This window comes from Salminus brasiliensis, chromosome 18 (assembly GCF_030463535.1).
Source record: "Salminus brasiliensis chromosome 18, fSalBra1.hap2, whole genome shotgun sequence".
Classification (NCBI taxonomy): domain Eukaryota; kingdom Metazoa; phylum Chordata; class Actinopteri; order Characiformes; family Bryconidae; genus Salminus; species Salminus brasiliensis.
Window position 1 is genome coordinate 18,840,641 of NC_132895.1, and position 25,975 is coordinate 18,866,615.

At 41.1% G+C, this 25,975-nt stretch overlaps 2 protein-coding genes across 2 annotated transcripts; one reads left to right on the top strand and one right to left on the bottom strand.

The window, feature by feature from the left end:
* Window positions 1–44: 44 nt before the first annotated feature.
* On the bottom strand, window positions 45–13,956 carry rskrb (ribosomal protein S6 kinase related b). The gene is made up of 12 exons (XM_072662411.1): window positions 13,663–13,956; window positions 12,538–12,789; window positions 11,629–11,712; window positions 10,654–10,722; window positions 10,251–10,320; window positions 5,654–5,761; window positions 4,403–4,443; window positions 4,264–4,291; window positions 3,744–3,833; window positions 3,308–3,396; window positions 2,506–2,616; window positions 45–2,065 (listed from the first exon to the last, which is right to left on the bottom strand). Exons 1-12 carry the CDS (start codon window positions 13,690–13,692, stop codon window positions 1,730–1,732), a joined length of 1,308 nt encoding a protein of 435 aa, XP_072518512.1. The 5' UTR covers window positions 13,693–13,956; the 3' UTR covers window positions 45–1,729.
* Window positions 13,957–17,468: 3,512 nt separating this feature from the next.
* Window positions 17,469–22,651, top strand: mrm3b (mitochondrial rRNA methyltransferase 3b). Its single transcript, XM_072662051.1, has 4 exons — window positions 17,469–17,804; window positions 18,207–18,451; window positions 20,929–21,096; window positions 21,810–22,651. The coding sequence occupies exons 1-4, from the start codon at window positions 17,470–17,472 to the stop codon at window positions 22,361–22,363; spliced, it is 1,302 nt and encodes a 433-aa protein (XP_072518152.1). The 5' UTR covers window position 17,469; the 3' UTR covers window positions 22,364–22,651.
* Window positions 22,652–25,975: the final 3,324 nt, after the last annotated feature.

The window sequence follows — 25,975 nt, forward strand, 5'->3', positions numbered from 1 at the left end:
AAAAAAACACTTGAAACAACAAAACACCATATCATAAAACTGTCTTTATAATCTGAATATTATATGTTTTATTGTTTAAAAGGTACAAGAATGGATAAAAGGTATGAGGCATTCAGGGAAAAGAATAAGGACTGTCATATCATAAAAAACACACACACACAGAAACACATTAAGGGAGGTTTGTGCATAGATATAACCAGGTTCTGTTCCCTGAAACATATAAAAATGAAGTGTATGCTCAAGAAGAGATTTTATTTTCAGGGCAGAGATAAATGATAAGAGAAGAAGCTACAAACAATAAAACAACAACAACAAAAAAAATGCATTATTGGCCTGATCCCATCCCGATACTCCATTATGACCTTGAGCAAGGTGATTTGACCCCAGACTGCACCATATAACGCATCCCTGCAACAGGCAAGGGAAGTCGTGTTGGACACAAATTACTTTTATAAATCAATATAAATATTTTGATATGTTACACTTACTGTGCTCAGTGTTTAGCTCCTCCACATTTTAATGCCTTGCATTACATTTGTAAACACATGTTAAAAGACAAAAGTGCATTAGGCAACAGACCTGTGACGATACACAGTTTTCAATATAACATCATGCGTAGGTGCAGGTGTCCACTGAGATATTAGGCTTTCTAGATTAGGCCAGTGACATAAAGATTAACCATTCAAAGCATCATTTAAAGTAGCCCTGAGAATCTTGAAAAGCTTATAGCCGGGGAACTTAAACTTAAACTCCAAACATGTTAAGTAAAATCAAGAAAGAAAAAAAGCCACAAAACTGGAACCTATAAGCACAGTTTATGCATCATGTAGAACATTTCTTTCCCTTCATACATCCTGCAATAAATGGGTAAAAAGGAGGCTGATATGATTATATGCCATTTGACTTCCTAAATTTGAGAACAGTTTGAGTGGGCAGTTTTATGTGGATTTTTAAGCATGAATTAGCAGTAGTGTCTAAAAAGAATGTTGTTGCAAGACGACTATAACAATGGCAGCAGTCAAATTGTGGCTAGACAGAGGAACAGGCCTCAAACATGTGCTGAAGGAATATTTGCCAGCAACAGAAAACGATATTAACTCAGGGCCAAATGACCACACAGCACAAAATGTGCCTTGATGGACCACAAATATGCTCTCCATCTTCCTATCAGCTTCTTCCTGGTCAGGGTTTCAGTGGGTCTGTAGCCTGGAATCATTGGGCACAAAGCAGGAACACCCCACTGGACAGGGTGCAAAATATTTTTTTATTTTAATGTTTCCCAACGTATAAAAATACACATATAAAAAAAACTCACAGTTATTCAGTTTAGCTGAATTTAAAAATAACAGGTGGATGTTGATGTAATACAATTTATTCAGGTGAAAATTATAAATAAATTTGGCTCAATACATTCTAATGTTGTTTCCCATATTGTATTCTGAGTAGAATTAAACCTTTGTACAGTATTTTTGTGGGAATGACTATTGTAGACTCATTGTGAGAGCATATTGAGGCAACATCAAGGCACAGCTTGCAATTGCGCTTTCATATGTATGTACATTAAAGCCTCTGTGTATTTTAAGCAGTTCCAATAGGTAGAAACTTTCAGAGTTCCAAAACAACGGCCTTTAAAATTCAACCCCCAAATCAGGAAGCAGGCCTGAGCATCTTTGAAAGTAAGACAAGATATTTATTACAATTCTCCATGTTTCATTCAGTCAGATTCCTGCTATACAAACACTTCGTGCTGTGGAACGTTGCCCTGAGGTACGTGGCCTTGGATAAGGGCCTCCACTAGTTCCATGTTAGCGAGTGTAGGAGACATCTCAGGGGCTGTGGTAGAGGTGGAATCTGTGAGGAGGTCGCAGTCGAAGTCAGGGAAGGGCTCCAGGGTGAGGCCTCGGCGGGCTTTGGCAGGGCGGTCGGGCCGTTTCTTCAGCTCCAGGATCAGCTCCATGGGGGTCTTCTGCAGCAGTTGCGAGTCGAATGGCGTGCCACGGAAAAAGGTCTGCCGCTTGAAGCGCTCCAGGGTTCTAAGACGACGAACTGGGGTCTTGCACAGAAGCTGAAGAGGAAGCACGGAAGATCGGGGTTTAAAAATGACATCAGTTTTATAATGCTCAGAACCGTCTGCAATCACAATAACACTTCCACTGTAAAATAACACTCTTAAGCTATTTTCTGACATAAAAAAAATCCAAATAAATGCCTACAGTATTGTTTTTGTGCTCTATATACTCCACTACTGTGTAAATAGTTCCTTTAAATTCTACCAAATTAATTAAATGGAATCGTGGCAAAATCTGACATTTTTCACTCAATATTTTTTTTTGAAGGTTCATTTTTTAAAGGGCAGGGATTTACACTCCCAATAAATTAACACAGCCATCACAATTCTTAAAGGACTAGATGGTAATAATCTAGAGCATGTTCATGTAATTAGTCTCCTGTGAACTTGAATACTGGTGTGAGCTATTATACCCCCAGAGAGTGTTCATATCTCACCTCAGTGAGCAGAAGAGCAAAAGGAGGAGAGAAATTTCTGGGCATCTCGTAGGGAAAGCAGCGCACCCTCCTCAGCATGCTGCAGTGATCTGACTCAGGAGGCACAGGGAACTGAGGCAGGAAAGGCCAATGGAGTGAAATTTTATAGCATGCAGAAGGTCAAAAAACAGACACCAGCACATGAAAGTAACAATTCAACATTAATTCTAAAATCTGAATTAAAACGTCCCCTCCATCCCAAAACGTAGTCAATCGGACATGACGTATTTGGTTTCCAAAGCTAAACCTACAGGGCTAATGTAGCTAGCCAGGTAGCAAAGCTTTAGACCTGGTAACACTGTGCAAAATGAAAATGTGCAAACCGAAATCATCACACATTAGCCTCAAAACCATGAGATGTAAAGTCTAAATAGGCTAATAGTCTTACCTATGTGGCTTCTGACACTGGACTACGTACTGTTATCCAATAAAATGCTTGAATATTGTCCACTGCAAGTAATGACCTAGGCATGCAATTTTCATAGCACTAATTCATGCTACATTAGCGTCATAGCTCTAGTGCAAAACATGTCCTTGACTAATGCATTAAATTTGGTTTGAAGGGAAAATAGTGCCGTCAATTAGATCTATGGCAAAACCGCTGACTGAAACATTAGCAGGGAGAGAGAGAAATACATGCAGAATCACAAACAAGCAAAAAAAGCCCTCCTATTCTCCTGCACTCAACAGCATCAGTGGTTATAAATACCAGCGACTGCACAAAGATACAGTCACATGGCAGCGACATGCTTTACGACCTCACCTTGCCAGTGGCCAATGCAAAGAGCAGGATGCCTAGAGACCACCAATCAGCAGCGTGGCTGTATGGGCCCCCACTCAGTACTTCAGGAGCTATAGGGGAAGAGGATGCTTCAGTAAGACGGACGAAAACGCCCTGACTGAGCATTTTACTATATCCCTATGTTTGATGTTTTTCATTCTGAGACATCATTTTGTATCACAATGTCATGATGAATGCACCAATAGGAAAGCTCCAAAATTACTTGGATTTTATTTTTTATTCTTTAGTGACAGTTAAGTTATTCTGTCTCCTGTAAACTTTTTGGAGATACATTTTTTGTGCATTTTTAGTGTGTGACTAGTATGTGTGTTTTTCAATTAAACAAATGTGCGGCAATGTAGGATGTAATAAGGTGTATGAATGATCCTTTGTCTGTATTTCATCCTAACAAAATTACCCATGTACTGAATAGTGCCACAGATGGTGAATGCCCTCCCTCCTCGCTCAAGCCGTCGCGACAAACCAAAATCAGCCAGCCGTAAATGCCCTGTGAACATTCCCATAAAAGCATTAAATCACTAATACAAGTCTGACCCCTTAACACACATACCTACTGCAGCATTATGTCCACTGGACTGGTCTGCAGTCCATGCACTTTACTGTATCATTTGGCTAGATCTAAGGAAGTGGTCTCAAGGTCATTTCACGTCACTGTGTGACTATTTTTTGTATTTCTTTTTATAATTATTGGTACATTTATTTAATATAAATAAATATATTGTCCTGTTATGTATGTATCATCTTACCCACATCACATCACTTTGCCTCTTTAATTATTAATAAACTACTGAAATGAAGCCTATCAGTTTTTAGTTTGTAAACATCCAGTCTAGGTTCTGGAACGTTCCACAGTCACCCCACAGAAAAGCTTATTACACCCTCTAGTGGATTCTCTGTGGAGTACAGCACACTCTTACCTTGATCTGTTAAGAGGATATTCTCCATCTAGTGAAGAGATGAAAAATGAAAAATTGCTTGATTTACAGACATCTGATCCCACATCCCTTTTTTGATCCCTCATTTCTGAACTCAGCTGGACACACACAAAGTACTTACCTTTACATCACGGTGGATAATACCGAAGTCATGGATAAACCCTGCAAATTGGAGAATGTTCATATTTTACATTCTCAGGAAATGCATAGACATTCAAAACAGTGTCACTATACATACGTGTATGACTTCATTTGGATATCTAGATGTAGGATCTCAAATACCACCATCAAATTCTAACATTTTTTTACACTGTATGCAAGCAAGTCATGAAAGTTTAAATTCCACTGATCAGGGCTGTGGAAACTGCAGGCCTACATCATCATATTGTGTTGATTTGTTGAATAATATCAGATATAAGTTGCTTATGTGGTCTGGCACTGCTTGGCATACCATAATCTAAACACATGGACAAATGTCCAGGGGAAAAAAGAGGTTCTCAATGGCTGCTACTACTACTACCACTACTACTACCACTACTACTACTACTACTACCACTACTACTACCACTACTACTACCACTACTACTACCACTACTACTACCACCACTACTACTGTGTTAACTATACAGTATATTTTAGTCCATGTTCTAGTTAGCTTACATCTTTTATGAGATGATTAAAAGGGTCCCTAGAATGTCACACTGTATTTCTCTTGCCATAGTTGAATTCTAAGGTTCAAACCATGAATCTTAAACTCTCTTCAAAAACAAAAACGCAAGAAAAAACAGACTGCAAAATCCCAAAACTGTTAATGGAGCAGTTTTAACATTATTTACACTCCCAAAATGACACCCAGTCCACTAGTGAAAGCCTTTTGCGGCAAAACACAATGGCTACTTTGGGAGAATATAAAAGCAAGGCTAAAAGAGTTCAAGGCTAAGCCAACTAGACACAGAGAGAAACACTGTTCAGTAGGACTTGTAGGTAATTGTGGGCCACTGGCCATATCCAACATTCTTCATGTGCATATGTGCTGATGTGTAAATGTTTATAATCTGTAGTAACTGAGACCACAATGGATTAGCATTACAGGAAAATGTGACACTTATTAACACAGAAAAATGAATAAAATGAATAAACTACAGATGTTTTCCACAGTAGCTCAGCATCACTGCTATTCATAAAGTCTAATAAACGAAGCCCTGGAACTCTGGAAAGCGGCTTTTTGACAACATCTGCTGTTAAAAGCTCCATATAAGAGATCCTAAGATGCTTCTGGAAAACTCAGGCCAGTATCTTTAACTGTGCAAACATGGAAGCAACAGGTCCACTTACACCCCGTATTCACATCATGTGGCGATCCACGACTCACCTAGAGCAGAGCCGAGCTCGGCTGCGAACACCTTCACAGCCTTCTCCCCAAACTGACCAATCATCACCCAGTATGTGTATAAATCTCCTGTGCTGCAGTAGTCGCACACTAGAAAGAGAATAAGCAGAGTGTCAACAGTGTATACTGCCAAACCAACACCCAGGGCTATACACAGAGAGTCGAAAGAACACACAGATACAAAACACACAGAGAAAAAGAGAGCTAGCCAGCCGGACAGACAGACACACAAATACACAGGCATATTATAACACACACACCATGTCTGTGACACTGGCAAAGGATCAGGCTCAAACCAACACATCTGTCAATACCATCTGTCTCAATCAAAGATAAGCACACACATGTGTACAAATTAATATATATACACACACACACACACACACACACACACAAAATACTGATGTGGGTGGAGGGAGTTAAAATCTGTTTCGGATAAACCCAGAGCCTTCTGTTTAGATGAACTGAATCTAAAGGCACGCTAGCATGCACTCATCTCAACAGCTGACCCACGGTAGATAAACACATCTTCACACAAGTAGAGGTGATCTATTAGGGCTGTCCCCTCCAAGCGGACCAGTCGGCTAATCAGCTGGGTTCACATTTCTTGAATGATGTATTTACTTATTTTTACGTTATTGTGAAAACTGGTAATGGACGTGTAACCCTTGTAGCCAGTCCTCAAGGTCTCAAGGTTTAAAGTCCCAGGGAATACTGTGTATCTGGGTGCGGTCCTAAATTGCTGGCTGATTTAGATGTAGTTTGCAAGTTAGATTTATTCGTTCTTCAGTGTAGCTGTAATGCAAAACAGAGGAAGCAAGCTTTACACTGTAAACTGTGTCTTAGCTGATCAGATACATTTGGGTTAAGGGGAACACTGTTGAAATTCACATTTACATTTAAGGCATTTAGAAGACACTTATCCAGAGCAACTTACAGAAGTGCTTCACTGTTTCCTCAAGAATAACACAAGAATAACACCAGCTAGTTTGTATAGACTAGAAATACATCTAAGCTTAGACACTACTAAACACAAAAATCAGAGACCACAATACTCGGCACTACATTTCATCCAAGTACTCTTGGAAGAGGTGGGTCTTCACATGGGGAAGTTCGCTCCACCACTTCAGTGCTAGGACAGAAAAAAGCCTGTAGATCTTAAGGGATGGTGCGTCAAGCCAAGCCAGCTTGAATGGCTCTTGGTACTGATCGGCTTTTGACCATTGCCATCAAGCACTGAGGGGCTGATCCATTCTTGACTTTGTAGGCCAGGGTCAGGGTCCTAAATTTGATGCGGGCTGCAGCTACAAGAAGCCAGTGAGGAGAACGGAACAGAACACCTTAGCCGACTATGGCAAAATATATGGGCCATTTATTGGTCATTGGTATGGAATGCTATGGATGCTATGCTTGTATACTAAGCATGTATACTAAGTTTCCAGTCTAATTAAATATTGGAAACACAAAAGTGGGTTCCCTGGGGCTTTATGTCTGCAGAGAACATATTACATTTTAAGAAAGCTGAATATGTACCCTACACAAATTGCGTTGCTGGCCATACTTCAAATTTCCAAAAGTGTTATATTCATCAGGCTTTTCAGTATTAGTAAAAATCCGTAGTTGAGGACAGCCCTCTAAACAGGTAAGAATAAGGAGTCAGGAAACCAACAACACTGGTAGAGCCGTCACAGCTCATCTTTAACACTGTACCAGGAGAACAAACACCACAGTTGAGGGAAAAAAAACACACGTTTGCTAAGTCAGTGAAGGGAAAGAAAGATCAAGGTTTGAACAGGGATGTGGTGATGGTGGTGTGGAACAGAGCAGGACTGGTATTATCTTCAGCACTGGAATTCCTTGTGTTTTGTATTACTAACTGCTCTCACCCCTAGCCTTAGTCCTGAGGTTCTCAACCATGCTCCTGGAGTAACACTGAGCTGCACATTTAAGTGTTTTTCAACACACACATTCACTTCAGCTCTAGATGGCCAGTTTAGTTGATAGCTTAAGCTCTGTTCCTCTTACAGCCTCATTGTTCAATTAGGACGTTTTGCTCCGATCTTTTTCATATGATGGTGCACAGTAGTCTGGAGACGTGATCTGTATTTTCTTTAATGTGGACGGATCTGCGGCCCTGCATATGCATGTACAAGTCAATAACATCAAAGTGTCCTCCCTTGTGAGTCATGAAGCTATTGATCTGACACCAAAATAGTGCACTTTATGATCAGTAGTGATCTGTGCACAGACTAAACCCTGAATGCATCCCAGTTAGGCATATAATGCACTGTTCAGGCACAGAAGCTCCTACTTTCATGGCACTATATAGGAAGTGAGAAGCCATCTAAGAATCAGCCAATCTAAGCTGCAGCACAAGCTGTTGTGAAGGTTATTTGTTCCAAACAGATTTTCATTATGACTAATGTATGGTGCATGTCCAGTGGACAAACATCAGTGGAACTCTGATGTAACCATTCTCATCAAGGTCACGTTGGCAGGAATCAGATATGTATCCAATCTAGGACCACATATGGAAGTAGTTCTAATTTAATTTGAAAATATCAGATGTGTGTTCTCACAGCTCTAAATCATCTAATCTGGGTCTTAGTAATGCAAAGAAATTAAGAAGTTACCTTATTTTATTCAAATATTTTCCAAATTTAATGAGCTACAGTGATTTTGTTCCTGTTTCTTCAAACAAACAATTAATAAATACATTTAGACTTTAAGTTTTCTGTTGCATGATGTCCATCCTCACTTGCTTGCAAACATCAGAAAAACTTAGCATATCATGGCACATTTTCGGGGTAACACACATCCTTACTCCAGGACCGGAATTAGGAGCCACTGGCCCTCCCTTTTCCAAATCACACTCTATGGCCATTACAGTGGTATTAAATCATGAAACTAATCTGTGTCTCTGTGCCTGCTCTAACTGTGATACCCTTAATTCTCCTCATAATACAGATATAAATAGACGCAGTCAGTTTGGCCTCTTTTGTACTGACACAGCCAAACCTCACTCTGAGTAACAGGCAGCAAAGTCTGACCCCACAGAAAACAGCACCATGGACTGTCACTATACACTGATAATCTACTTAAGCGCCTTTTAGCCTCTTGGCAGGTATAGACTCTGCAGTCCTGTTATCTTGTTGGCCTTCCTTTAAGCAAGCGCTGAAGAGTTTCTAGTACAAAAGCACATCCTGGCTCCTCAGTCTTGAGGAGTCTAGCAGAGATTCTATTCTGCAGAGATGTGCTGATCTGTCCGGAAAGGTCGACTGGTGCAGTGGACACTACTGCAAGAAAACTGAGGCTTGTTTCCTGATCTTGTGGTCCATTCTTTAGAATTAGTTCCCCTAGCTCATCCTCTCTAATCAGGTGGTAGGTGCTTCAAGCACTCTTCAAAATAAAGATAATATAGCTCTTTAAACTATGCCATAGAGGAACCACATTTGGTTCTATAAAGAAGCATGTTTGAATATATTATAGATATTATGTCTTCGCACATCTTTTACAAGCGTGGTTCTTTACAGAACTAAATATGAATCTTTTAATGGCATCGCTTAAAGAACCAAGTGTAGCATCTTTATTTGTGAGTGAAGGACAGTTTGGAGAAAGATCAAATGTGCACAGTTTTCCCTTTACTTCAAATGTAGTCCATTAGCTAATCTGGCAGTTTGAAGCCAAATCTGATGTCTGCAGTTTGCTTTAGTTTTGTGCTGGAAGCCTTGCTGGCTTATGTGGTTCTAGACACGCAACAATTTCAGCATGTCTCTCTTTTTCTCCCAATGTGGTACTGCCAATTAACCCACTCATTTGTAAAACCCCCAGCACTAGCAATGCTTCCGAAACTAGGAGGGTAAGGACTTCACATGTCTCCTCCAAGCCAGCCACCGCCTCCTTTTAAACTGTAACTGCTGTGGCATCGCCTGGCAGGAGCCACGCTTGGAGCTGGATACCCAGCTCTATCACACCAGCTAACAGATGCCTGTGCCGGTCAATATTGCTAAATATTGGGGGAGAGTGGCATCTACCCACCTGGAGAGAGCACAGCCAATTGTGCTCTTTTGGACTTTAGCCACTGATGGCAAAGCAGCATGGCTCTTTAGAATGCTGAGCACCTTGGAGTCCCTAAGGACAGCCATTTGAGATTACTTGACATTTGTGTGACGCGCCCATGGGGAAAGCCCACAGCTCTCTCCCGCCTCCTCACCCCCACAGTGGTTTGAGGGAAGTGTGTGATGATTCAGGCATGCAGGTTACACATGGTTTAGACAAGCCTCCATTACGTATTTTCATTACCATCACAGCTTCAGTGCAAAACTGACAAAGCCAACCTCAGACATTGAACACGACTTACCACAGCTTGATTAAGTAAGGTATAAACTGTGCAAATGAGATTTTCCACCAAGCTACCGTTTGAAAGGTGAACGATTTGCAAGGATGAACCTATAAATGTGTAAAAGAGGGTTTGTGGCTGCAAGGGGAATAGTGATCAGGTGTGAGGAAAGGTGGACACTCTGGTGGGAAAAGCAGGATGATAGCTGGGCCGAGGGGGGCTGGGGTCTGAGTCACTCACTAATGTAGAGATGACGCTGGGTCTGCCAGCAGTCCTGCAGATCATGGACGAAAGGGTGGCGGACCTGACGCTGCAAGGCAACAGTCAAATAACAACAACGGCACAGGCTGACTGAGTCAATGAACCACTATAGGACCATAATTCTGCCTGTCCACACACTAGGTCTTAGATTGTAGGTTTACATTCACCCTCCATTTACAGTATTATCTCGTAGTCCAGGACTTCTCTGATTCACAATACAGGTGATCAGACTGAATGGTACCTCAGCTGTCTCAGGTCTGTCCATTCATAAGGTAATGGATTACAAATCACTTTATTACACAAACCAGGTAATCAACATTAGACATTTGTGGCTGGAGCCAAAAGAGAAGGACAGTAAGAGACTGGATGTGTGGAAACTGACCTGGACTATCACTTCTTCTTTAGATTGGTCCAGCACACCAAGCCGAAGAATCTCAGACTTTGGGATAACCTACATAACCAACAAAAAAACAGGTGCATAATGTACAGTGATCACCACACTATGTTATCTTCCACAGACGATATAGTCAAACAGAGCTGCGGGTAGGCCTTCGCTAAGTGAAGGTTAACCAAGCTTCTGCAGTGCAGTGGAGGCCCCGACTTATGGTGAAAACTTGCCAGCCACAGCAAGGCTGAAGTGTTTGACCCGCGTTTGAACCTACTCAGTGCTGCAGAATTCACGCATGCAAAAAGCAGTCAAGGGTACAGCATACATTTTACTACAGCATATCACACATCGAGCAAAACAGCTTTGGCTTTAGAGGACAGTCATGTTTCAGCTCTCCAACAATCCGGTTACTTTATGCAGCTACCAAACTTCAACAGTATTATGTTCTATTATTTGACAAATATTATCCTTTATTTTTCCCCTAATTAGGATAGCCAAACTCAACCCATACATATTCTCTCACTATCACATGCAATGTTCCAGACCCTGGGAGGGTGAGGACTAACACACACCTCCTTTAACACATGCATAGCCAGCCAGCACCTCTTTTTCCGAGCTGCCACCGATGCAACGTCACCGGGCAACCATTGCTGTGTACCCTGCTCTGATGCATCGGCCAGCATCGCACTGGAGTGATTTGGGGAGAAAGTGCCTTTAATTTTGACAGTCATTAAAGTTTATGTGGGATTTGTCCACTTTACGAAGACAATGGGATCCATCACTGTAAGAGCAGAGCTGTGAACAATTCTGTGCTTTAAAAACACATAATGAATCTGATGCAGACTTTTTTTGTTAGGAGTTAATCAAATAAGAGCATTCTGTTTTGGGTACAGGCTTACATATGACAGGCATACATAATATTCATTTTAATACTGTGCTATTACAAAGTGGTAGGAGTAATGTCTTTACCTTAACTGCATAGGTCTTTTGTTTTGACTTGTCCTTCACCTTTAAAATGGGTCCAAATGATCCTTTTGCAATGTAACCCAGAACCTGGTGGGGGAGCACAATTTTTAGAATACATTTAACACGGACCAGTGTAAAACTGTACCATAGTAACCTAGAAGGTATTCCACACACACACACACACACACACATTTTCTTGGCCCTGATCAAATGCAGTTTTTGTGGACCCTGTTCTCAACCTCATCTTGGGCAGACGTTATCACAAGTAATCACAAGGTATCTGAGTTATCTAGCTAGCTAAAGTTACAGTGAAGAAGCTTGAATTAACATTAGGTAAATATGTGTTAGCAGGAGTGAACTGTTGTTGCACAGGTAAACTGTAGTTACATAACTATCCTTATAACTGCATAAAGTTATTTTAAAATGAGCCACTAGCTAAATTATTTTACGTTGAATTCGCTTAAATAGCCAGCCAATCCTAGCCCTGTTACTCTGATGAGGTGATTTACAAGCTAACATGGGTATAAACTAAACACGAGGCAAATTCTAACCATTTTATTTACCTAATAATAATGTGTGGTAGTTCATACCACTTTAGTTAGCTAGCTAACTTAATCAGCTTGCTTGCAACATGGCTAACATTCGCCCAAACTGGGGCTTTCACCCTTACCAAGCTGTGAGGCCCCTGTATATAAAATAAGGTGATGCCTTTAGCTTTGTTCAGTTAATAATCATATTATTCAGCAACACTAAAACAAATAGTCGTGAATGTGAAAACTTGTGTGTGGACCTACCAACAGACCCATTAAGGCATTTAAGGGACCATCATCTCAAGATCACACCTTAATGTTTAGATCAGGAACATTTAGGATCTGTTGATATATAAAGAATTACACAGTGCAAGTGCCCTACCTGAAAGTGATCATATCCAGGTACGGTGCGGTGGGGGAACTCAGGTAGAAACATGGTGACGAACCCTGGAAGACTCCACTCCATGCGTAGTTTCTCTGGGCCAGGCATGGAAGAGAGCAGGTGCTCTGGCACACGCTCCCCTTTTTCCTGAATCATCCGGCGGGATGGGGTGAGCCGGCACAGCGCTGGGGGGAGAGAGATTCCCATACTGGAGAAAAAGCCACGCCATCCAGACAAGTAACGGCTCTCCTGCTGCAACACATGAGGATCACAAAATCCAAAGAGTGATTCAATTCATTAACCGGCTCAGAAAATGAGTGAACGCAGTCTTAATTACTCTAGAAAAGTTCACGCTGGTCTAAATTAAGCCTCATACAAGGATGACTCACTGAGTTTGACCTAAAAAGATGCATTGGCATTTCTTAGCATTGCTTGCAACAACTCTGCATGAATTTGTGATGATAAAACCAGTTGGTGCATCACTTGCCTTCTAAACATAGAGGATATGTCAAGTCAGATCTGATCAAACCTTCCTTTCCACATGTGTATTTGATATTCAATTAAAAAAATCAATTAAATTAAATAAAAACAGTTCATGCTGAAATACAGATGTAAAGTAAAGTGTGAGATTCCTGAAAAGTGATGGCAGATATCTAAGGGGAGGGGACATTTTACATATTTATTGATTTTGCTTGCTTATTATATATATATATATATATATATATATATATATATATATATATATATATATATATATATATATATATATATACACACACTTGCTTATATAGTTTATTTTACACTGAGAATTTCCCCACTGTGGGACTAAACGGATTCTCTTATTTTATTTTTATTTGTTGATTATTTCAATACCCTTCTTGTAGATTGTTTTATTATTAATAGTATTATTAATAATGATGATGATAATACATTAATTAATTAATACATACATACATACATAATACATTAATTGATACATACATACATACATACAAACCCGGTGGGAATCAGAAGCAGGACACCCACAATATAAAAAAGTAACATTCAACTCTGGGGACATCTGTCTCTCCTACAAAAGCCAAATAGTAGCACCTGTCCAAACTCCCACCCTCTGTGTATACGCACCTTGGTGGTCTTGCTCCCATCGGCGCCCATCACACCCACTGCTTAGCGCTGGAAACTCAGTTCATCCTATATTTGGTTCGTCCATACTGTGTGCGGCTACAGCTTTAGCCCGCAGGTGTCGAGCCTGTCCTAATTAATGCATCTTTCCAGACAAGCTTCTTCACCGCCCAACCACAACACTGTCCGCAGAACCGCGAGTGACACAGCCAGCAGAGCCAAGTTAGCTCACCCGAGACCCCGCGAGAGGACGGCGAGTTATGGCGACATAAACAAGATAATCCACGCTAGCCTTGTTCTCCCACCCCACTCCTATTCAGGCAAGTCCCGCCCTCTGCTCCTGGATTGGCTGCTGGTTCATTCAGACGAGCGGTCGGTGTATCCGTAGCCAATCCAGCGTAGCGGCAGGGGTCCAGCTCACCAATCGCCGTGCGGGAGGCGGGGTTACTGAAAGCGCGTGGGAAATAAAAGAACGGTCTCTGTTGTTGTCGACGTGCTGCCCGCATCTAATTGGCTGCTGCTGATCGACTGGCCAATGAAATGGCTCGTTCGTCTATGATCCACGCATACACACTTAGGAGCGCGTCCTGCTGCTAAGTCTGAATAATTTACATCAAATTACTTTCAAATGTATATTTAAAGATGTCTTTCCAGCTGACGAAGTACAAAATACAACTGCAAAGAAAGAGCCGCCCTTTTTATGAGTATGAATTGTGTGAATTGTGTATATATGATTATGATAAGATAAGATAAGATAAGATAATCCTTTATTAGTCCCACGGTGGGGAAAAAAAGGGGTAGCAAGACACTCAGTTACAAAAACGTAGATAAATGACACTATATACACACAATAATTAAAAAAAGTAAAAAAGCAATAACAATATTATTTACAAGTAATTCCTAATGACTCTTAATTGCACACGTGTGTGTGTGTGTGTGTGTGTGTGTGTGGGGGGGGGGGGGGGGTGGGGGGGTATTGCACATTGTATTGCTGCCAGAGTCTCATGCATGGGGTTGGAGCTGTTCCCTAGCATGGATGCCAGTTTGACTGTCATCCTCCTGTCTCCCACCAACTGAACTGGGTCTAAGAAGCATAAACATGCAAGAAGCATGAGCAGCTGTCAAAAAGCTGCCTGCAGGCCTCCTGCAAGACTAATAGGGAAGGAAACATACTGAAAACAAATGCATTAGCAAAGCAAAGGACAATCCACAAATACATTAAACCTAGAATGAACACGGTGTGAATCTCCAACATCAGCCATGATGTTGATGAAGTGTGTGACTGTATAAGGCACTGCCTAAGTGATTGGATTATTTCAGTGGTATGGAGGATTTGACAGATGATAACTTGCAATCTGGCACAACCTGTCCATGAAGCAATGTGTATGGAACTGTTCTCTGCGTACTTAAATAATTACATGTCATGTAGATACTTTTGAAACACACTTACTATGTTCTTACAGTTACAAACTTGCCTTCCAGAAGGTCCACATGGAGCTAATTGCTCCTAACACATATGGGTAGAATAAAAATGTGGACTTGGGGGAATCTGCAGGCTGGTTTGATAGACGACTAGCCCATATTAGGCCATATTTATCTCACAGTACCACTCAGTCTAACTATTGTTTATAAGCCTACATAGAGAGAGGAAAGGACCCGGTCACATTGGAATATAATGACGATCCAAAAATTCCATTTCCTGTGTGTATGTGCAATCCTGTGTGTATGCGCCAGTGTAGTCAGAATGTTTTAACCTAAGGGGCCCTATCTTACATCCTGCACAAGGTGAGCCGTGATGCTCATTACTGACTTAAACCCCGTTTACACTTCCGCCTTCTGCCTACGTTGTTTAAATAGCAACAGTGCTTGCGAATATATCTAACCTAGGCAGATGTCAACAGTCAGACGTTCATCGTTATATTGGCAGTAAATTGTCAACACATGCATGTGCCCAATGCATTTGTTATGCACACATGGACACCCAGTTGGCAGCTATGCAAACTTTTACATCTCCAATAACCAAAAGGTGGTCCAGTGTAGTGTTAGGAGTCTTGCTGAAGGACTCTTATTGGTGTAGCGCAGGATAGTCATTCAGACCGGGAATCAAACCCCAGCCTCCCACATGGTTTGGTAGCTCAAGGGCAGGTACTGGTGTTATCCATCGCACCACACCAACCACAGTGCTTGCTTCTCCTCATTCACGATATAGACAGACCTTGAGCAAGGCACCTAACCCTTAACTTAATGTGTTCTCACTGTCCTCTGCACTAGTGTGTGTGTGTGTGTGTGTGTGTGTGTGTGTGTGTGTGTGTGTGTGTGTGTGTGTGTATTTACTGCCATAGAGGGGTTAAATACAGAGGTTGAATTCTATTGTGCAATGGCTAGGGCAAAATAATCATTGTAGCCTTCATCTTTTTGGTAGTGTGCTAGCGGTAATGGGTATAACCTATATATATATATATATATATATATATATATATATATATATATATATATATATATATATATATATATATATATATATATAAAAAGGTGTATATATTAAATAATATATATTATATATAATCTCTCTCTCTCTCTCTCTCTCTCTCTCTCTCTCTCTCGTGTGCTCTTTCTGACTCTCAACAACAGTAGATTTAAAGCAGTCACTGCATAATTGCCCATCACTACCCACTGAGCAAATGTGATTTCAGACTGAAATAAGTCATTAACCATATGTGACCTGTGGGACCATTTAGGCACAGCACAAGATTATCAAGACAATGCGTGTGTATCACCATCATTTAAAACCCTGAGGTCCCAAATACAGTACTGTGTGAACGTCTTAGGCTGTAATAGTAATATTGCTGTAATAGTCCTGGATTACTGTGAGAAATTTCTATGTATATCACTTAATAAATAATGATTTATCTATTTATGATCTATTATTTTCTAAAACAGCAAAATTAGAATATTTGTACAAATTAGCAAGTATTAGTATTTTGATTTTCATATGTATTATATATTCTGCGCACCCTGTGCCCGTGTTTTATTTATTGACCTTGCACAATTGTATGTTCTACCTATTCTGCACTAGAGACGTAGCCTGACAGTGTTACGTTGTGCTGTACAAGCCTGTATTAGTGTAATGACATTTTACAGCACACCTCAGTTATACAAACACCTTCTGTATCTACAGTAAGTGTCTTTTCTGTTATGTATTAATAGGTAGGTTAATAAATGCTTTATATTAGATTTAGATAGGAAATCAAGTAAAGAGACTGTAGATTTATGGTTATATACAATTTTTCTATTTTAATTTTTTATAAAATTACTTTTTTTATTTGAAACTAAACAGTTACTATAACCTATATGTATATAATGCTATGCTTTTCAGTGGCATTAAACAGTAGATGGCTGCTGGTGCACGGAAGGGTCAGCAGTGACTATTTCTAAGGCGGATATTGATGGTATTGCGTCACCGTTTCGCCGCTTCGTGGCGGTGTTCCGATTAGCATCAGTACGCACACTAGAAAGTGCATTCCAAGACTTCCGGCCTCTAGTGTGGCCAGCCAGTGTCACTTCATCTAGTACAGCTGCATTCACAAGATCTCTCTATTTTTCTTGCAAGTCATTTCACTCGAGAAAATAAAAAACATCCTTGGTCCGACAAGTCAATCCTAGATTAGCACATTTTGCTGCCGTCCAAGCACGAACCTTCAGGCTTACAGGTTAACATGATACACACCAGAATTCTACGCACTCGCGCTAAGCAGTCTAGGTAGCGAACAGTAACGTATATTGGAACACAGCCCGGTTCCAACTGTAAACATGGCGACGCTCATGCGGTACGCTGGAGGCATGTGTACTATACTTGAACCAACATGGACAGTCAGAATCAGTAGATATGTGAGACGCAGGCCGCAGTGCTCAGACGTAAGAGACGTGCAGGTTGAGGGCGCGAATGCAGCGCCAGTGACGGAGGCTGAAAGAAGTGTAGGTCAGAAACATGGGGGCGAGGTCGGGGCTCCACCTCTACAGGGTTCAGACCCGAGTCCCCGGGAAACGGCGAGCAAAGAAGCCACGTTTACTTCCAGGCTTTCAGAATTAAGCCCAGTCAGTGACTTGCGGTATGAAAACGCCGAGCCGGGGGACAAGAGTCTGTCGTGAGTATTTGGACTGGACTTGGTGAGCTGTAAACTGTTTAGAGGAATTATATGTCAGACCTGAAGAAGCTGTAGCCATTACTTACTAAAAAAAAGGCCACAGGCCATTTGTCCTCCTGTGTAGACCATTACCTGTCCCAGTGTGTAAACACCTGCTTCTCCAACATTTACTCTGAAACCAGTGAGATTTGTAGAGGGTTTGTCCCCCACAGCCTCTTCTGCTCTGAGAACACTTTGCTCTAGATGTTGGTACATTGCTATGAGGTTTTGATTGCATTTAGCCACACAAGCATGAGTGAGGCCATGTACTGATTTTAATGTGTGTGTGTAGAGGGAGAGGGGGGCGGGGGTCTTCAGTATCTTTAACATCTTCAACACTCAGTTTCAAATCCATGTTTGCAGACGTTTGGTTAGCTTGGCTCGCTCAAAGAAGCTCCGTGAGCAACAAGGCAAGATTCTCCTGGAAGGGAGGCGTCTCATCACTGACGCGCTCCATGCTGGAGTTTCCCCACAGACAGTCTTCTTCAGTACTGGGAAGAGACTTAAGACGCTTCCCCTGGACAAACTCGCACAAGCCAGCTTAATCAAAGTCAACCTGGAGGACGTCAGAATCTGGCCTGATCTTGACACAACTCAGGATCTTATAGGTAAGGAGTGACCCCCTCTTTAGAAGCCATGAATCAGGATCACCTTTTCTCCTACCACATATCGACACAGTGCCAGATGCAATTCTACTGAAACCTCAAATGCCCCAGTTTAGAGTTGCCCAAAATTTACCAGAATGTAATACAGTTTTAGGGGAAGTAGGAATACAGTAGGAATACAGACATAAAACAGCTGTATTCAGTTTATTACTGCTTAAAGCAACATTATGTAGCATTTACCTTAAAATAACTAACAATAATAACAATAACAATAGCTTCGGATCATTGGTTCGAATCCCAGTGATGCTGCTGTCCATCGACAGCCGAGGCCAAATTGGCCAAATTGGGGAGGAAAATAGGGCCTGTAATATGGACAGTTGCAACACTATGTAATTTTGTAGAAGCAGGGAGGACAAAGTTCATGAGAACTGCTTGATGCTGTTCAAGGGCACAGGTTTGATTTTTTGACATTGGTGAGGATATAAAAGCGACCCACGGAGACACCCTGGAAGCTGAAGCTTTTTGCATTTATGATCAACTCCAGACCTCAACTTTAGGTTGGGATTTCTGAGCAAACAATTGCTGGAAGGTGTCACTCACTCAGCCTATGAGCACATCTAGGTGACAGAGCTTTGGCACGTCCTACAATCACAGTCTCTCATGCATTAGCAAGAATATGCAAAGGCAGTCCAAATACATTGACTAGACACTAACTGATCATTGTATTTTAATTTTTTATTTAAATATTGCTAGGGTCAATTCAGTAGTCGCTGGATATTGGTATGGAAATGCCACTGCAGTCCCTACCCGATTCTGTGCCCTTGATGCTGCATATCACAAGTCATATTTATGTAAAAACCTGTAAAATTACTTTTTAATATTTGCCACATCAGTCCACATGCTTCTTTCACTTTCATTGACTGGTCTGTATCTCTTAGCTCATCTGGATATGTGTGTCCTTTAGTGGTGGCTTAAACTGTAAATGACACTTCCTGACTGTAGGGGGAGCCCAGGAGCAAGAAACATGAATTAAAGTGTGGCCAAATTGAGTAAACATCTGGAGCCAGTTTTAGCCAGACCCAGGGTAAACAAGAATTTTTTTTTTGTAGTACCAAAAGGTTCTTTATGGTTTGTAAGCATTTTCTCAATCATAAAGAAGAACAATGTAACCAGGCATAGAACAATGTAAACATTCAGAGAGAGTGTCTTAATAATTCTGTTAAAACTCATTGCCTTTATTAAATAAGCATTAAAGCCCCATATCATGACCACCCTAATCTGGTTACAACATTCTGCATATATTGTCAAGTCTGTTTATATATGTTGAAATCAAAACATGACTTGTTCATATATACCCCTTAATACATGCATTTCAACATAAAGGTTGTCTTAACTTGTCTCACACATGTTGTGTCTATGTCAGTGTTGAATAGTCTGAACAGTGGGAGTAGATAATTTCTATTGGTCCATTCATCCTGAGTTTTTGAGACAATGTAAAGAACAACGGCCAGATTCAAATGATGTCAAAAAAGTATAAAAGCGTTGATTATACATGATGTCATCAGTAATGCCATGCAGTATGCTTTTGGATAATTTGCTATACTGTGACATAAGACAACAGTACACTCATTAACCAGTAATTCACATCCTACATACTCTGTGACCTACAGTAATTACGTTAGTAGGCAGTTTTTAGGATTAAAAAAACCCCACAGTGCTGTTAAGCTACTTTGGTGCACAGAAGTTGCCTACGACTCTTCTTGCACACTCTGAATCTGGACTCTAATCTTGCTTGTGTTTTAGTGACGTGCTCCCCAAGTGGTTGAGGGAAGTGATTCCTCTTGTTGTACTAAACATGCAGTGCTAACTTATAGAGTGCATTGCTATTAATGCCACAGCCCCCTCAGTACCCTCATTCCCATGTCCCAGAACTGTGATATTTACAAGATCATGTTGTACTTAGACTTAGAACAGTTTGGAATGTATGTCAAACATTACCTTGCTTTTAAACATAGTTACTGTGAGATACTGCCGATGCAAATTGCTTGGCTAGTAAATCGTCTTTTTCATGTGCAGTTTGGCAGTTGGTCTCTGTTACCCAGAGTATAGGGCATGAAAGTAAGAGCTAAGTTTACTGAGCCTTGACTATCAGCTGGAAGGGGCCTCTCAGTCACTCTGTTTCACCATGTACGGTCTTGACTGAAGCTTAAGCTTGGACATTAAGGAATTAAGCTTGACATGTCAAAGGTTTTACAGTATCTGGATGCAGTAAAGTTTGGCTATGGGCATGGCGAAAGGTCTGAGGAGTTGCTGGAACTATGTGCAACGGCTATAATCCCGCCATGTCACGGTCTGTGATTTTTGTGACTTGCTAGAAATCCTAAGGAAACAAGAGCAGGGAATAGGCTTAACATTTTCATGCACTCTGCAGCAGCTCTAGCAGCTAAAAAGGTGAATTGGTCTGTTATTTATATTTGCAGCTGTGTTCAAACGTCCAGAGGTGTCCCAAATGCAGTTTCCTCAGGAGAAGTATGGGAAGGCACTGCCATTGACCCTTATCTGTGATAATATGCGGGACCCTGGAAACCTGGGAACATCTTTTCGCTGCGCAGCTGCTGCTGGATGCCACAGCATTCTACTCACTAAAGGTAACCACACTGGATAAATACGGTTACTGCGATGATGCCCTTTTGCTTACCTTTCACTTGGGTTGTGGATTTTGATTTGATGGTGTTTAGCTCAGGGAATGTGGCGCCTCTTGAGATAATACATTGTGTTCTGAGGTGTGTTTAAGATCATTATCTTGGTATAGAAGCTTTCCTCCATGCCACTGGCTGCATCACAAGCCAGCAGGATCGATCCACCCTATGTCAACACTTGGACAGGGTCTACTTTTATTAAATTCTGCACTCAATTCTCTCTAAACACACTTTAGCTTACATTTCAAGGATTAAAGGGGCAAGGGTATATTTAAAGCTTTGAACCTTGCATCACTTGCCCTTTCCTAACATTTCTTGTGTACAAGCTAAAGCGCTAACAAGCTTATTTAGGTCTGAAACCTTGATAAACATTGAGAGATCAAATCTTCCTCATTTCCGTTTTTCAGTCTTAAATTGTACCAAACAAAAACAACTAATTTAGCTTAAAACATTGAAAAGAAAGTTTCATCTTTAACATTAGGCCTTTTGAAGATCAGTTCATCATCTACCAATTACTGAAACCGATATTTTGACCAGGGCTGCCCAAACATTTTGCATGCCACTGTCTAAGTTATGTATGTAGCTGAAACTGATCCCTATTTTCTTTTTTTCTGAAGTCATTATTTAATGTTTTCATTTTTAATCATAATTTTTTTTCTCAGGTTGTGTCGATATCTGGGAGCCTAAAGTTGTTCGAGCTGCCATGGGCGCCCACTTTCGCCTACCCATAATCTCCAGCCTCACCTGGACCGATATCCACAAGCACCTTCCTGCTGCCACGACTGTCCATGTGGCTGACAACTGTAGAGACAGTACAAGGGAGGCTGAATTCCCAGCAAAACCTCAGCCACAGAAAAAAGCAGGGGACTATGGATGGGTCAGTGGTCACCATATCTCTAAGAAAATGAGTTACGAAGATGGTGAAGCTTATGATGCTGGTTTTAGTGATGGTGGAGACTACGAGGAGGATAGATGTATGCAGACAAAGCTGGATTTACAGACCCTGCCTTATCATAAAAGTTGGGCTGGTAACCACACAGCCATTGTGATTGGTGGAGAGACTCACGGTCTAAGCCAGGAAGCCTTGCAATTGGCTGATGAGACAGGAGGGCGGAGATTATTGATCCCCATGGTGCAAGGAGTGGACAGTCTGAATTCTGCCATGGCTGCCAGTGTGTTACTGTTTGAGGGCAGGAGACAACTGATGACCGGGTAGAAGAAGACTTTAGGATTGTTCACCCTCTTCTCCATCTGCTACATCTGGGTCGTAGCGTCAGTAACTATGTTCAGCATTTTTGACTAATTTCCCTTTACATAGAGAGGAACAAAGAACCCAGAGACTTTAAACATGTTTATTATAAAAGTCAATGGAAAATTGCTGACTTCAGTAGTCAATCATATTCTCCTTGTGGCAGATAGAAATAAAGTTGATCAACGATCAAGTTCTGTTAACAGAACCAGAACCTTTTTTTATAACAAAAATACACATTAAATTGCATATTAAATGACATTTTTCTCAAAATATATAAATTAATTGAAAATTTTAATATATATTGTACTATAAAGAGGAGACTGTGAAATAATTGTTTTTAGGGATGATCCAGTTTTTTTCTATTTGTACAATTTATTTATATATAGTGGTGTGAAAAAATGTTTGCCCCCTTCCTGATATCTAATTTTTTGCATGTTTGGCACACTTAAATGTTTTAAAGCAACTAACTTAAATATTTCACAAACATAACACAAGTAAACACAAGATTTTCTATTATTTAGGAAAAAATCCATACCTGCATGGCCCTGTGTGAAAAAGTGACTTGTCTCAGTTAAGGTCAGTGTTCATGTCTCCACCATAAGAAAGAGATTGGGCAAAAATGCCTGCATGGCAGAGTTTCGAGACAAAAACCACTGCTGAGCCAAACAAAAAACATAAAGGCTCGTCTCAGTTTTGCCAGGAAACATCTTGGTGATCCCCAAGACCTTTGGGAAAATACTCTGGACTGAAATACTCATGACTTGTGTACTGACTAGACAAAAGGTGAGCTTTTTGGAAGGTGTATATCCCATTACATCTGGTGTAAAAGTGACACAGCGTTTCAGAAAAGGAACATCATACCAACAGTAAAATATGGTGGTGGTAGTGTCATGTTCTGGGGCTGTTTTGCTACTTCAGGGACTGGATGACTTGGTAAATGTGGTAAATGGAACCATGAATTCTACTGTCTACCAAAAAATCCTGAAGGAGAATGTCTGGCTATCTGTGAGATGCTGTGGCATGGCCTTAAAAATGTGGTTCATGCTCAAAAACCCTCCAATGTGGCCACTGTGTGTGTGTGTGTGTATTCTGCATGATGTCTGCCAGCACCTCTAGCACAATGGTAAGCAAAGGCATGTGATCATTAATGTGAAAAACTGAAAGCTGTGTAAGTACCATTAACTCCCCCTTGTGGAGACTCACACTCAGCCTGCTAAACATAAGGAAATGAGCGCACAAGCCATGTCCATAAGTTAAAGGACTGGATGTGGTTTGGGCTTGAAGCATCTAATCCAACACAATTGTTTTGTACATACAGAGTGTTTGGCCCATAATTTGATAGCGAATATTTTACTGTATCTGTCTCAAGAGAATATGCAGTGCTGTGTTTCTGATCTGTTATTCATGCTGAGATGATGTCTACCAGTAGATTACACCAATTGTGAGTAAGATTACCTTTAAAAAAGAGAAAGCTGGGACACTGCATCCAATTTACTTCCACTTTGTGTTTCCTTTACCGTCCAGCCGCTCTTAACTGGGCTGCATTTGAATGATGCTGACATGTTATGACACCCGGTCTGTGCAAGCTGTTGATCTCTGGTTTGACTTGTCATCTTTGCTTAGTCTTAAAAAAGCAACAACTGCCATGCCATCCTTTGTCTTTCAGTTAGCACTGACATTTTCCGACTTCATTCCACAGCACACGCAAAAATATCTGACAGCCATTTCAACTGGGACTAAATGTTAATGGTGCAGAAAATGCACAACATCTGTTTGAATCAGCGTTAGTTCTGGACTCAATCTCAAAGGGTTTAAAGTCTTCAGTATAGCAGCCATTATTGCCCTGTCCACAATTGGGATTTACACCTCTCTCGGGTAATACGGATACAAGTAGACATCTGTGTTACACTTGCATTTTCCATGTGTCCACATGTGATTGGATTTTGCAACTGGTTTTGATTGTGCTCCAGCTATGGGGATAGTGGTAGTCCATTAGGTAGCAAGTCTAGGTTCAACTGAGTAGAGGATAAAGCTTGCCTTCAGCCAGAGCCACACACATTAAAGTGTCCCTGTTTGTGGTGAGAAAGATCACCAAAGTAATAGTTAGCCAGTGGTGGTCCTAAGCAGATTCTTTTACATGAAAGGATGAAGTAAAGGGTGGTTGATAAATTGTGCGACGCCAGATGGGCTGCAGTCAATAACTATAAACCTACATCTATAGAACATAATAAACTGGCAACCTGGTGTGTGTCTTTTAATTAGACATGATGTGACGTTAAATGATTATTGAGTATCTCAACTTCAACCTAGGCAAAATCTAATCTGTGTTTTTTCTGATGCGAGTTCTGTTCTAATCCCCCTAATCCGCCCCTGCTGCAGTGGTGCCCCTCTAACCTAAAAATCCTCACTAAGCAAAATGTGTAACCGAGCAGCGGGAATGCCTTCACATGCATGACTTCCGAACTGGGGCACAGCGTGAGACACTCAGGTAGTTACAGTGGCCCATTTGCCCTGACTCACACTGTACAGAGTGGATGTGATCTCGTGCTTCAGAACACAAACACACAGCCAATGTTTCGAGAGCTTGGAGGATCCATCATTGGTTATGATAAACTGAGATACACACACTTTTGCTGTCTAGCTCTGAGTGGTTAATAAAAAGAAAATCTAGCATTACCAAAACAGAGCCCTAAAACCTTCTGAAATGTATGCCCCTACATATTAAATACACCCAGCCCACTAGCAAAATTCAGCAGCTACTTCAGGAGAGTATGGAAGCAAGTCAACCAAATGAGACAGGACACAGAGAAGGCCTCATTGCCACGGGTAATTTCACGTTGTGAGGGTGCGGTTGAAGCGAGTGGGTGCTAGGTTAAAAGCTAACTCTACTAAAGTCTGCCACAGTGTCTTCAGCTGTGGCTAGCGAACCGCACACTGTGCTGACTGGCTGCAGAGAGAACATCAAAACTATTTGGTAAAGGATGTTAAAAAAAAGTGCTGGGCTTTGCTATGCTGTGCTATGCAGCTGTGAGCGGTAACCCGCCAATAAGAACAGAATAACAGGCAAAATAACAGGGTCACACTTTTAATACTTTTACATCAAAGGGCAACCCGAACAACCAAATTAATGCTCTCTTTGGCACCTTTGAGCACAAGCCTTTGTAGGGCATTTTGTCTTCTTCAACCACAAGCCGGTGGGTAAGGAACAACAATATCCTACATGGTCTCTCTCTCTCGTGTGTGTGTGTGTGTGTGTGTGTGTGTGTGTGTGTGAGAGAGAGAGAGGGAATTGGGAATTGTCTGCTTTTGTATGCATGCTTGAGCACATAGCCAGGGCTGCATGCCATTTACAGAGAGAGGCTCCGAGCTATCACCAATATTATTGAATATTGTGGCATTTTAGCCGTTCTGATGGTGTGCAAATGAGGGGATGATAGCCCCCTTTGACTGTCAGCTGAACTGGGGTTTATTACACTGTAATCATATCAGCCTTTCTAAATTCATTCTGTGTAAGAAATAAGATAAAGATGGAGATTTTCAACACATGGACTGACTCTATTATAGTGCCTTTGCGGC

What these genes read in the sequence shown, in the direction of transcription:
- rskrb (XM_072662411.1), bottom strand. Translation starts at nt 13,692, where the DNA reads ATGGGCGCCGATGGGAGCAAGACCACCAAG. An exon ending in ATGGGAGCAAGACCACCAAG is followed by an intron (nt 12,790 to 13,662) that starts GTGCGTATACAC and finishes CATGTGTTGCAG; the next exon opens with CAGGAGAGCCGTTACTTGTC. An exon ending in AAGAAGAAGTGATAGTCCAG is followed by an intron (nt 10,321 to 10,653) that starts GTCAGTTTCCAC and finishes GTTGCCTTGCAG; the next exon opens with CGTCAGGTCCGCCACCCTTT.
- mrm3b (XM_072662051.1), top strand. Translation starts at nt 17,470, where the DNA reads ATGGCGACGCTCATGCGGTACGCTGGAGGCATGTGTACTATACTTGAA. An exon ending in CCGGGGGACAAGAGTCTGTC is followed by an intron (nt 17,805 to 18,206) that starts GTGAGTATTTGG and finishes CCATGTTTGCAG; the next exon opens with ACGTTTGGTTAGCTTGGCTC. An exon ending in CACAACTCAGGATCTTATAG is followed by an intron (nt 18,452 to 20,928) that starts GTAAGGAGTGAC and finishes TTATATTTGCAG; the next exon opens with CTGTGTTCAAACGTCCAGAG.